General features: G+C 30.4%; 1 protein-coding gene across 3 annotated transcripts; it reads left to right on the top strand.

Annotated features, from left to right (window-relative positions):
- Nucleotides 1-2,183: 2,183 nt before the first annotated feature.
- Nucleotides 2,184-5,252, top strand: LOC130814880 (3-ketoacyl-CoA synthase 11-like). Of its 3 annotated transcripts, XM_057681125.1 has the most exons (3): nt 2,184-2,340; nt 2,566-2,661; nt 3,339-5,252. In XM_057681125.1, exon 3 carries the CDS (start codon nt 3,354-3,356, stop codon nt 4,908-4,910), a length of 1,557 nt encoding a protein of 518 aa, XP_057537108.1. In that variant the 5' UTR covers nt 2,184-2,340; nt 2,566-2,661; nt 3,339-3,353; the 3' UTR covers nt 4,911-5,252. The 3 variants fall into 3 exon arrangements, with proteins under 3 accessions (XP_057537108.1, XP_057537107.1, XP_057537109.1); XM_057681124.1 differs by having other exon boundaries at nt 2,186-2,661; XM_057681126.1 differs by having other exon boundaries at nt 2,186-2,751.
- The last annotated feature ends 6,402 nt before the right edge of the window (nt 5,253-11,654 follow it).

Here is an 11,654-nt window from a genome sequence, read left to right as displayed (position 1 = left end):
GGCACACTCAAATTAACAAACCAAACTAAAGCCGAGGAAACAAAATCAAGCAAAACTAAGCATCAAACAAAAATATAATTTTGAATGTATTTTAGAATTTAATAATATAATAGAGTTATTTAGAGTCGAAGAGATATTAATCGAAATGTATGCCTAAATTGGTCAAATAAGACATGATATTTATTCATAGTTATATTAGTTAGTATGTCAAATATTGTGACTTTAACACTTTATTTAAATGGAAGGAAATGAAAGAAAAAGAAGGAAAATGATTGAAATGATGGAGATTTCCTTATTTGTATAGTAAAAAATAAAAGAAAGGATTTAAAGGGGATGAATTTGAAGGCATTAAGTACTTTTATTAAATCTCTCCATAAAAGAAAAAATTTAGACGAAAAAGAAATTTTCTTTCTTTTTTCTCTCCTTTTTTCCTTTACAAACAATGCAGGTTTTTTCATCTCTTCCCTTCCCTTTCATTTCCCTTTTTTTTCCCTTTCAATACCATTCCTTTTTTTCCCTCCTAAGTTGCTATTCAAACATAGTGTAATCGTAAACTTAACCTTTTGTTTAATCCAGTTCCTTAATCTATACGTACTCAAATCATGATACAATGATTGTACTACATTTATAAATCAAAGGGCTATCATGTAATAAAGAATATGAAAAACTTAGATCATTAAATCTATAATCAACTTCACATCTTATTTCTTGGTTTGAATCATAAATCTAATAATCTAAATTGGTTACTAAAGAGTGTTTTGCACAAATAGATTTATCTCTAGTTTTTTATTGGCTTTTGAAATTTACTTATTGGATGATTAAATATTTGTAAAATGTATTTGTTAAATGATTTTAAAACAAATTAAAAAGCAAATTTTAAAGCCAAAAACAAAAGTCATTTCGGATACTTTTTCATTGCCTTTTTGTTTTTTGGCCCATTTATCTCTAATAAATAACCAACAATTAAAAACTAATTTTTATGAAATATCTCTTTAATAAAAGACTTATACAACTTATACAACCACCATTTATTTATAGTATGTTTATAATATCGACTTATACAACTGTCTTAATAGCTAACAAAAAAATAATGTCACCAAATAGTGAAATAAGTCAACTAAATTAATCAACAATCAATTGCCAAACCTAGGGTGAAATCTAAATACTAGCAAGTAGCAATTCGATTACTATTATTTTGTATTATATGTTGTGCAATTTAATTTTTTTATTACAAGATAGGTTATTCACTATTATATGTTGATGCACAACTTAATATACTCCTTGTATTTCATTTCAAATGTTTCACTTGCTTGTAGCATGTTTGTCCATACACTAATCAAAGACTTATAAGCGATAATTGTATAGAATTGAACATTCTTAAAAAAATAAATATTAATAAACCTTATTTTGAGAAAAATCAAACAAGATAGTATGAATTAAGAATAAAATACGAATAAGAGTGATTGATAAATATTAACACAACAAAAAAAGCTTCAATTGTGACGTAATATTTTTGACACTTTATCAAATGTCAGCATTCTTAGAGTATTATCCTAATACTCTTATTTGAATCTTAATTCATGACACTTCCTACAAGTGTCATCAAATATATTCGTGACATTTGATAATGTCATGAATTGATATTTAAAATTTTAAATGTCATAATTGTCACTATTATTTGTAGTGTAACCAAAAGAAAATAACACATTTGAAAAGAAAAAGAAAGGAATACAAACCTATAAGATAAACCTTATATTGTACTTCCTTTATTCCAAATTACTTGCAATATTTTCTTTTTTACGTAGTCTAATATACTAATTAAATTATTTATATCTTTAATTATGCATATTAAAAAATTATAAAAATTTGATATTAATAATCTTTGCATCGAGTCAAATAAACAAGATACCACTTGACTTTTTTTAATCTATAAATAAAAAAATTAATTACAATTAAAAATAATAAATAAATAGTATAAATATTGTTAATATTACAAGCCACGTGGAACCGAGAAAATAAGAAAAAGCAAGATGGTGATCAAAATTAAAACATTAGCCCACAAAAAACATAATTTTAAGAAGAAATCATTATTAAAAGATCTAGAAAAAAAATTGAAGTCTAGTCTATGGTTGAAGTACTATAAAAAGAGGCGATGATGAAGGAAGTTTTTCACAATTCAGAATACTCCACATGACTAGTCAACCTCTTCAAACTGAGTAGGCGCCGCCGCGTAACTGCTATAAATCATTCATACACACATTATACACTCACTTTCTCTCAAAAAAATAGAGTAATTATTTTTCTCTCTCCTCACCCCTCAATAAATATTCCAAGAAACGCGTAAGTTAACTGTGGCAATTGCCAGTTCTTTTTAGTGGCTAACCATTAACTTCTCTACTTCCCCTATAAATTTATTTTTCAACTGGGTTTTTGCTTTCCAAATTTAGATTCATTTTTATTTTCACCTTTTAAAAAGTAAATTAATTGAAAAAAGAAAAACAAAATATAAAATCTAAAAGTCAATCTCTTTTCCCTTCGTTTAGTGGTGTGTTTTTGGCCTTTTAGGTTCACGTGGGTGAGATTCCTTCTCCATCCTTTCATTCGGAGGGACCCTTTTGACAACTCTACCATTTTGTTTTGCTTTGGTGGGCTTTTTACAAGGTTTGTTTTCTGATCTGTTTTTTTTTTTATATAATTATTCTTGTTTAGAGTTTTTATTTGATTTTTTTGGCACATTCAATTGTTTTTCGGGTAAGTATTAATTTGGTTTTGTAATGATTATCATTTATAATTATGTGAACTTCAATGGCTTTTTAGCTTGTTAGAATTAAGTTTTTTGATGCGATTTTGCTTGGGATTTCTCTAATTTTGATGCATTTTTTAGATTAATAGCTATGTCTTTTTTTTTTCTAAAAAAAATGGTGTTTAAGAATTAAAATGATTTTGTTTTGATTTGATTTGATAGATTTGGGTTTATGAGGTAGTCTTCATTTGAATGGATTGATGTGATTTCTTGATGATAACTTCGGTTTTAGTTTAGATTATACTAAACTCTCTCCTTTTGAAGTTGCGAAGCTATACCAAAAAGTTCTTAATCAAATTTGCTTGAATTGTAGAGAACCATATTTTGGATCTATCAATTGGGTTTTGAATTGGATGAATCTTAGATGCAATGATGTAAATTTGAACTGATAGCATGTCTTTTACTGTGTTTGTGCTTAAATTTTGAATGATGTTTAACTCTCTTGCTTTACTCATGCTTTTGGCAAAATAGAGATCATAATTACTTTTTAGCTTTGTTTAACTGAACTAAATCAATTATGTGACTTTCGACACAGGGAAAAAAGTGGAATATGGCCGAGGAAAAACCCAGTTCACCTTTGATCCCACCACCAGAAATGAGCTCATCGTCTTCGTCGTCGAGAAAGCTACCGGATTTTAAGCAATCAGTGAGATTGAAGTATGTGAAGCTTGGGTACCATTACCTTATTACTCATGCAATGTACCTATTTCTTACTCCTTTTGTAGTCATTGTTGCTGCTCAGCTTTCAACATTTTCACTTGAGGATATTCATTTACTTTGGGAGCATCTTCAATATAACCTTATTTCTGTGATTATATGTTCAACCCTCATTGTATTCTTGTCCACTTTGTACTTTATGACCCGTCCTCGCCCTGTTTACCTTGTTAATTTCTCATGCTACAAACCAAATGATTCATTAAAATGTCCAAGGCCTTATTTCATGGAAAAATCTGAGATGACTGGTGTGTTTTCTGAACAAATTCTTGGTTTTCAGAGGAAAATCCTCGAGAGGTCGGGTCTTGGAGAAGATACTTACCTCCCTGAGGCTCTTCATAATTCACCTCCAAATCCTTCTATGGCGTTTGCTCGTAAGGAGGCTGAAGAGGTGATGTTCGGTGCCATTGATGAGCTTTTAGCCAAGACTAGTGTGAAATCTAAGGACATTGGAATACTAGTTGTTAATTGTAGCTTGTTTAACCCTACCCCTTCGCTCTCAGCCATGATTGTTAACCATTATAAGCTCCGAGGGAATATTGTGAGTTACAACTTAGGTGGGATGGGATGTAGTGCGGGGGTTATTTCCATTGATCTCGCCAAGCAACTTCTTCAAGTTCACCCGAACTCTTACGCTTTGGTTGTTAGTACTGAGAACATCACGTTGAATTGGTACCTTGGGAATGAGCGTTCGATGCTTCTTCCAAATTGCTTATTTAGAATGGGTGCGGCTGCTATGCTCCTTTCTAACAAGGGATCGGATAAGAGAAGGTCTAAGTACCAATTGGTTCATAGTGTTAGGACTCACAAGGGTTCAGATGATAAGTGTTTTTCTTGTGTGTATCAACAAGAAGACCCAAGTGGGAAGATCGGTGTGTCTCTTTCAAAAGAATTGATGGCGGTTGCCGGTGATGCATTGAAAACGAACATTACTACTTTAGGACCTCTTGTCCTTCCAATGTCCGAGCAATTGCTTTTCTTGGCTACTTTGATTGGGAAGAAACTCTTCAAGATGAAGGTGAAGCCTTACATTCCGGATTTCAAGTTGGCTTTTGAGCATTTTTGCATTCATGCAGGAGGTAGAGCTGTTCTTGACGAGTTGGAAAAGAACTTGCAACTTAGCGAGTGGCACATGGAGCCATCAAGGATGACCTTATATAGGTACGGTAACACCTCAAGCAGCTCTCTTTGGTATGAATTGGCTTACTCGGAAGCCAAGGGAAGAATGAAGAAGGGAGACCGAGTATGGCAAATTGCATTTGGGTCTGGTTTTAAGTGTAACAGCGCAGTTTGGAAGTCTTTAAGAACTATGAATCCCGCTGACGAGAAGAATCCATGGATGGATGAGATCGAAAAGTTCCCCGTCAATGTACCTTTGGTTTCTCCATTCTAAAACTCCTGTATTTCGTTCTTGCAATTCTTGGTTTGATGTCTCCATTTTCGCAGAGATTGTTCGATGAATGACTTAGAAAGATGGTATGGTAAGGTAACTCTTAGAAAATCTGTCAGGATATAGAGGTAGAAGCCGATACCAATTTGTATGGTGAAATCCTCTTGAATTAGATTTGATCATATTCTGAGGTTCTGTTCCTTTTTTCTTTGAATATTTTGTGCTGTTAAAATATACTCATGATGTACTTAATTTTTATGGCTCAATTGTATCACATCTTCATGTTGAACTTGTGCAAATTCTGGGTTCTCTTCAAATTAACATCTAAATCAATGTTTGTTACTAGTACTATTTTTTTTTACTAATGTCAATGCCTTGATTCTGACATATATTGTTGTTACGAGTGGTTTAATTGGGTTAGGAATGACGTTACGGACTTACGGTTGGGGAGGGGGGTGACAACTGAGAAAGGGGTGGGAGTGGGGGTGGGGGTTGAATTAAGGGTTTTAAAATAAATTTTTATACGATTAATATTATTTAAAGTGCTATTCTAGTAAGAGATCATCTCTTGATAAGACAACTTCAAATAAGCTATTTATATTTTCAAAATATGTATGAAATGGAGTATTTAACCCGTGTATGAGATGCATCTTTCAGTGAGATTGTCTAATAGAACAATTTGTGTATTTAAAATGCGATTTTTAAGATATATAAAAGAAAATAAGAGCTTGTTTGTTAATTTAGTAATGTAATTTTCATGAAAAGTTATATTATTTTATAAATTTATTTATTTTGTCATAAGATATTTGTTAGACAGAGCCAAGGAGGGAGTATTGTAAGCAAATTCTTGTAGAGTTTAGAAAATTAGACTTGGTAGAAATTCTAGATTCCAATTGTTTTTTGATTTTTTATTAAACGAATAAAACTCTAAATACAAACTATCAAGAAATTTAAAATTTCCACGAAATTTTAATGCTTTTAAAATTTAGAGCATTTCGAAATGAAAAAAAATTCGCATTATGAATTGTTTTCCAAAACTGTTCATGAAATGGAAGGAGACAAAGAAAGATGACTATCTAGAATATAGGGAGGAGCATCCGTCTTTGGACTCTAAGAGATTGTATACAATCTGATCCCAATTTAAGGGTCTAGATTTACCTATTTTTTAAGTCTATAGATTTGAGTTGAATTTGGATCCATGACTTTAAGGCTCTAGTTTGGGTCTGGATTCGGATTCGAGTCCAAACTTTTAAGACTCAAATTTGATCCAAATCCGACACATAGACCCTTTCATATCCAGTTTTATAAAAATATTTCATCTTATATATCATGTGTATTTACTTGTTTGATTTGGAACCTTATTATATTTTGGAACATTATGTGATTTGGATTTTTGTCGGTTTACATAATTTCAGATGTGGTCGTCCAATCTATTCTTTAAAAACCGAAAGACTTAATTAATATTTCGTTTTAAGAATTTGAATGTTTAGAAGATTCATATATTTGGTCTCTAAATTAGTATAAAGTACTTCTATTAGAATATCCTTATTAATTAGTTGAAAATGTTAAAAGAATTTTAAATCAATAGACGGAAATTTTATAATATATTCTTTAAAGTTATTTTAAAAAAAGAAAATATTGTTTGACGCGTTGAAATTATACATTATAAAGTACAAATGTAATTAAAATTTTGGGACACATGAGTAGAACTTGCAAAGAAGAAAGATCAAACCTATGGTGGAAATTTCATAGAATATGACAAGTAATATACTGGAACTGGAACATTCTACAAATTGCAAACCATCTTGTTAAGGAAATATACTTGTATTTACTATTTTGCTTCTGTTTTCTGCCTCACTGAGAGAAGTCTTCAAAATGTCAATCTCCAGATTCTGATAGCTTCGTACTTAAGCGAATATGTGTTTGCAAGTAGTACTGTTAATGATGAACAATGAAAAATGAGACAAATATTAAAAGAATTCATAAATGCTCTAAAATTGTGAAAGATGTATGACTAAGGAAGAAAAGTTAAAAAGAAAATAAGTACATCAAATTAAAGAAAGTAGTTAAAACATTATCCAAATTAAAAATATTGCAAATTGAAAACTTAAAAGGATGATCAAAAATAAATGTGTTAGCAAACTCATATCAAAAGATAGAGTAATAATGACAACGATAAAAATAAGGAAAAATTATCAGGAATAATGCAACTTTTGATTAACTATAAATAATACTAACTTTGGAGATGTTTCTTTATAATATACCTAACATGTTAAAAATCAAATTATATGAGATTATATGACAAAAACATTTGGTAAATTAGTTAATAAACTAAAGTTGTTATTATTTTAGGAACAAAGCCCCTTAAGTTGGTATTATTCATGGTTAATCAATAGTTGGTATTATTATAGAGAAATTAACAAATAGTCGTATTATTCACGGTAATTTTTCCTAAAAATAAATCTCATTGCTTAAATATTGTTTTATCATTAAAAGACGAGCTTTTTGTTTCTATCATCTCGAGTAGTTGACATGTCATCTTAGCATGAATTAGGGTGTAACTGAAATAAATAATCATCAACCCACCGTTAAAAACAACAAAATTACAATTTTGATTGTTTGAATTAAACCATATATCCATATTAGTTCTTTCTTGAGATGTTTTAATTGAACTATAAATACTTCATAGATTGAAGTATAAAGAGAGTATACTATATATTGGTTTCCAATGGAAGATAATACTAATCTTCTTTGGCCTTTCATTCATCAGCAATGTGAAAGCCTTCCATTTAATTTGAAACTTACTACCCTTAGCTTTTCCACATGATCTAGTCGTCGTAGTAGCTGATGTTGTCTCATATTTTACGTGTGTCAACAAACCGATTTGCCATATCGTCCTATGATTCAGAAGCATATGATTCCCCTCATGGTGAGAATCGTACACAATGAACTGGGGCCATGTGCATACAACAATTAACTCTCTCTCCATTACATCACTGCTGAACTATATATATTTAGTATTCCACTTAGGAGCAAAGATTGGGAACTATGTGCTTGCAAAAAGACATGCAAGATTGGAAACTTTCCCTTTTATAAAAATGCAAATAACGTATAGTGACGACGTTTAAAACACAATACTTATTTTTTCACTAAAATGAAAATCGAACAATCAAACTCACATAAGTTTATATTTATAAAAGAACATACAAATTTAGAGTTGTTATGCGAATGTAAAAGGCCAAAGATTGTGACTTTTCAAATGTTACCATTATTACTAGACCTGTTAACTTCTATATAAAAGGGTCTTGTACTCATCATTTTGCACAACAAAAACAAGCTTTCTATTACTTTAATCTTCTTTTATAAATTTGCGCTAGTCTCTACTTCTCTTTAGCAATTGATAACAGAACTATGAGTTCTAGGCATCATTTATGTATCTATGGACACAAAAATCTAAACAAATAGCTTTTTCATCTTCACCATCTCACACCTTCAACCTAAATATAATTTCAATTTCCAATTGAGAGAATAGGGATGATAATAGTTCAAATCCAGATCGAGTCCAGGTGCACCTAGATCCGAATCCGTATTTATATGGAGGACCCAAATCTAATTCCGACTTGTGGGTCCAAATTTTCATAACCTTCTTTTGTATTTGCAAATCTTACATATCTAGAATCCGATCGGGTCCAAAATGAGTCTAAGCTAGTTATCAATGAAAGAAAGAATAAGATTGTAGTAATGAGATAAAAAATTTAATTACATTTAATTATTTCTATTAAAGTTAAATTTTTTTAGCTAGATAATTTTATTTTAATGGTTTTTAGACCTCAATACTAATTAAGAGAAATTATTTAAAATAAAGTACCATAAATTTAAAGTTCTAGACATCAACACTAATTTTGATTTTTTGAATCCAACGTTTTTTTTTTTTTTTTTTTTTTTAATTTTTAGAGGAATTTTTAATGCTTTTTTTTTTTAACAAAAATAGGTAGAAAATGGCGAAGAAAATAATAATTTATGAAAATGTGTCAAAAAATGAAAAATTTGTCTTACTTAATACATCTCGAAAAAACATGACTACTGTTCTTTTGAAATTTATTTAATTAAAAATAGCCATTTTTTAAAAGGGGTACATTTTCTCAACTTGCCACGTGTTCTAACGTGAACAAGTGCACACTTCCCCATCCTACACACGTCAGGAAGTTGTCTTCAGTTTTTTTGATTCCACTACTTCGCATATGACACTTGGCACGTTAGCTTTCCTGGGTCTTGTGATAACTGTTTAGGACGAATTTTTGGAAGCTTGACTTATTTTCTCTTATTGGTAACAAGCCAAAGTTAAAGTTTTACCCATGAACTTTAAAAGAAGTATGTTATTGTTAACAATGCTCATATATTTGGTTTATTATTAGTTTATTATAGAAAATTTGAACAAAATAAGTTTTTTATTTTAAAATTACCAAAACAGGCTTGGAAAAGTGTTGTTTCCTAACATAAGTGTCTCCCTATCTTAAGCTATGGTTGGGGTTCTATTCGCTATTAGTAATAGTGAACAAAATAATTTAGGTAAAAAAAAATCAAAAAAGCTATCAACGAACAAAGAAAATCTGGTCAAACAAAGTCAAACTTCTATCGATGTTACTAATAAAACTTTTATCGATGTTACTAACAGAGAACAAAAGTTTTATTAGTAACAGTGAACAAAGGTTTGACCATATTTGACCAGATCTCCTTTGTTTGATGTTAGTAACAACGAACAAAATAGCTAACTTTTTCTGTTATATCTAAAACTAGTCGTTGTAAATTTTCAAACTAGTAAGTGTTCTATAAATACACGCACCAAATTGGCTTGTTTCATTGCAACTAAAAGCAACCAAATAATCAACAAAATGGTTTTAAAGCTCAGTTAAGGTTTATATTTATAACTTATGTTGAATAATCATTTATTTTAATAATTGTTTAATTAAATTTATAATATTAATTAATGTTCTTATGTTATATTATTGGTAGATGTCAAAGCTTCATTCAACAGAAAAGCATTGTCATTGTGGTTATGAAGTCGAATACGATCGTGATTGGAGCGACTTTGATTCAGGCTGTCAATATGTTGCTTGTCCATTTTACCATAATCAAGGATTGGCACGTACCTACTTAGGTGGGTTGATCCAAAGGGTGCATAATAGTAGACATGATACGTCCCTCGATAAGACATCGTGTAAGCAAAGCTACATCAAGCAAGGTGATGGAAGCCTTACTCAATGGCAGGTTAAAGGTGTGTGTCTCATGATGTCATCTCTCAACCAATGTGGTGATCATTGCACAATCAACTCTAAATTATGCGACGAGATGGAATTCATACAACCTTGCTCACTCAACGTATGGTATGATCCTCGGGTTAATCTCTCATTGAGGTGAGTCGAGATGCCTGGTGTATAAGGAGTCTGTGTTGGAGACTTGCAAATGCACATATAGGTAATAAATTTTATCATCAAATTTAGGACTTTATGGTACTCAAATCAAATATACTCACCTAGGCATCCCAAAATAGATTGCTCTAATGATCTGCCTACATAATCAGGACACTAGGGTCTTATGATTCTAGAGTTGCTGGATCCATCTACTCCACTGCAATACAATAAATACAATTGAAATAAATACAATTGAATGACATAAAAGGAATTACTAAAATTGAATTAAATTGCAAAGATAGGTATACTTGTGTAAGTTTTATTTTTGATATTGTTTATCTGCATGTTCCAGTGTTATGACCTTCTTTGTTACAATGACGACAAGTCTTGCTGTAACAGACTCAATTTCGTAATCACAATTAGCCAATTAGTTATCCTTTATCTCTGATTAAAATTTCTTAATTACCCGATTATTACCAAAATCAAACCACCAAAATCCCTAAAACCTTATTATCATTTTCAAAGAGCCCAAAAAGCTTAGTTATTATTTATATTTCGAGAATTGTTACATGTAAAATCATTTTACGATTTAATTAACGCCTACGTTTTAAACTCGTTTTCCACAACAATTTGCGTAACGATTATTTTAATAACTTTACAACTTTTATTTTCGTCAAAAATATATTTTATACTTCTAAGAAATTATTTATTATTTCATGTTACAAAAATTTCCTTTTATTTATTTATTTTATGATTTCGTTATAACGTTGCGTTTTAAATTCTTTTTCTTAACCGAACTTTGTTAAATTATTTTTTTCAACTAAATAACTCTGATGTATATGTTTTGACACAAAATATATTTATAAATTTTATTATCAACTTTAAAGTTTATATTTAGCTAATTTTGGATACAAACGAAGCTAAATTTCAATACCAAACCTTAAGTAAACTTACTCATTATTTTGAGGTACACCTACTAGCACCAAAATACGATAATTTACTATTTCTTCACTTACACAAGCTACCTCAAAATCCTTACACCTAACCTAATCTACCTAGACTTGCATGCACCACTATTAGTCCACCAGTTATGCATGATAAACCCCCCAAATCAGCCCCTAAAAGCTGATTATATCCCCTCCCCATGTCCCTTTGATTTTTTCTCATCCTTTCTCCTTAATTCACACTTAAATACATTCCTAACTTATCTTATTTTTCCTTGTGTTCCTTATGTTCTTAGTTGAAGATTCCCTTGAAGAACAAGCTTAACATCATCCACTTTTAAGTCAAGTTCATCAAAATTTTCTCTATTAAGGTATGATTTGTCCATTTAGAA

This window comes from Amaranthus tricolor, chromosome 6 (genome assembly GCF_026212465.1).
Source record: "Amaranthus tricolor cultivar Red isolate AtriRed21 chromosome 6, ASM2621246v1, whole genome shotgun sequence".
In the NCBI taxonomy this organism is placed as follows: Eukaryota; Viridiplantae; Streptophyta; class Magnoliopsida; order Caryophyllales; family Amaranthaceae; genus Amaranthus; species Amaranthus tricolor.
This window is presented reverse-complemented; position numbering and strand designations above follow the sequence as displayed.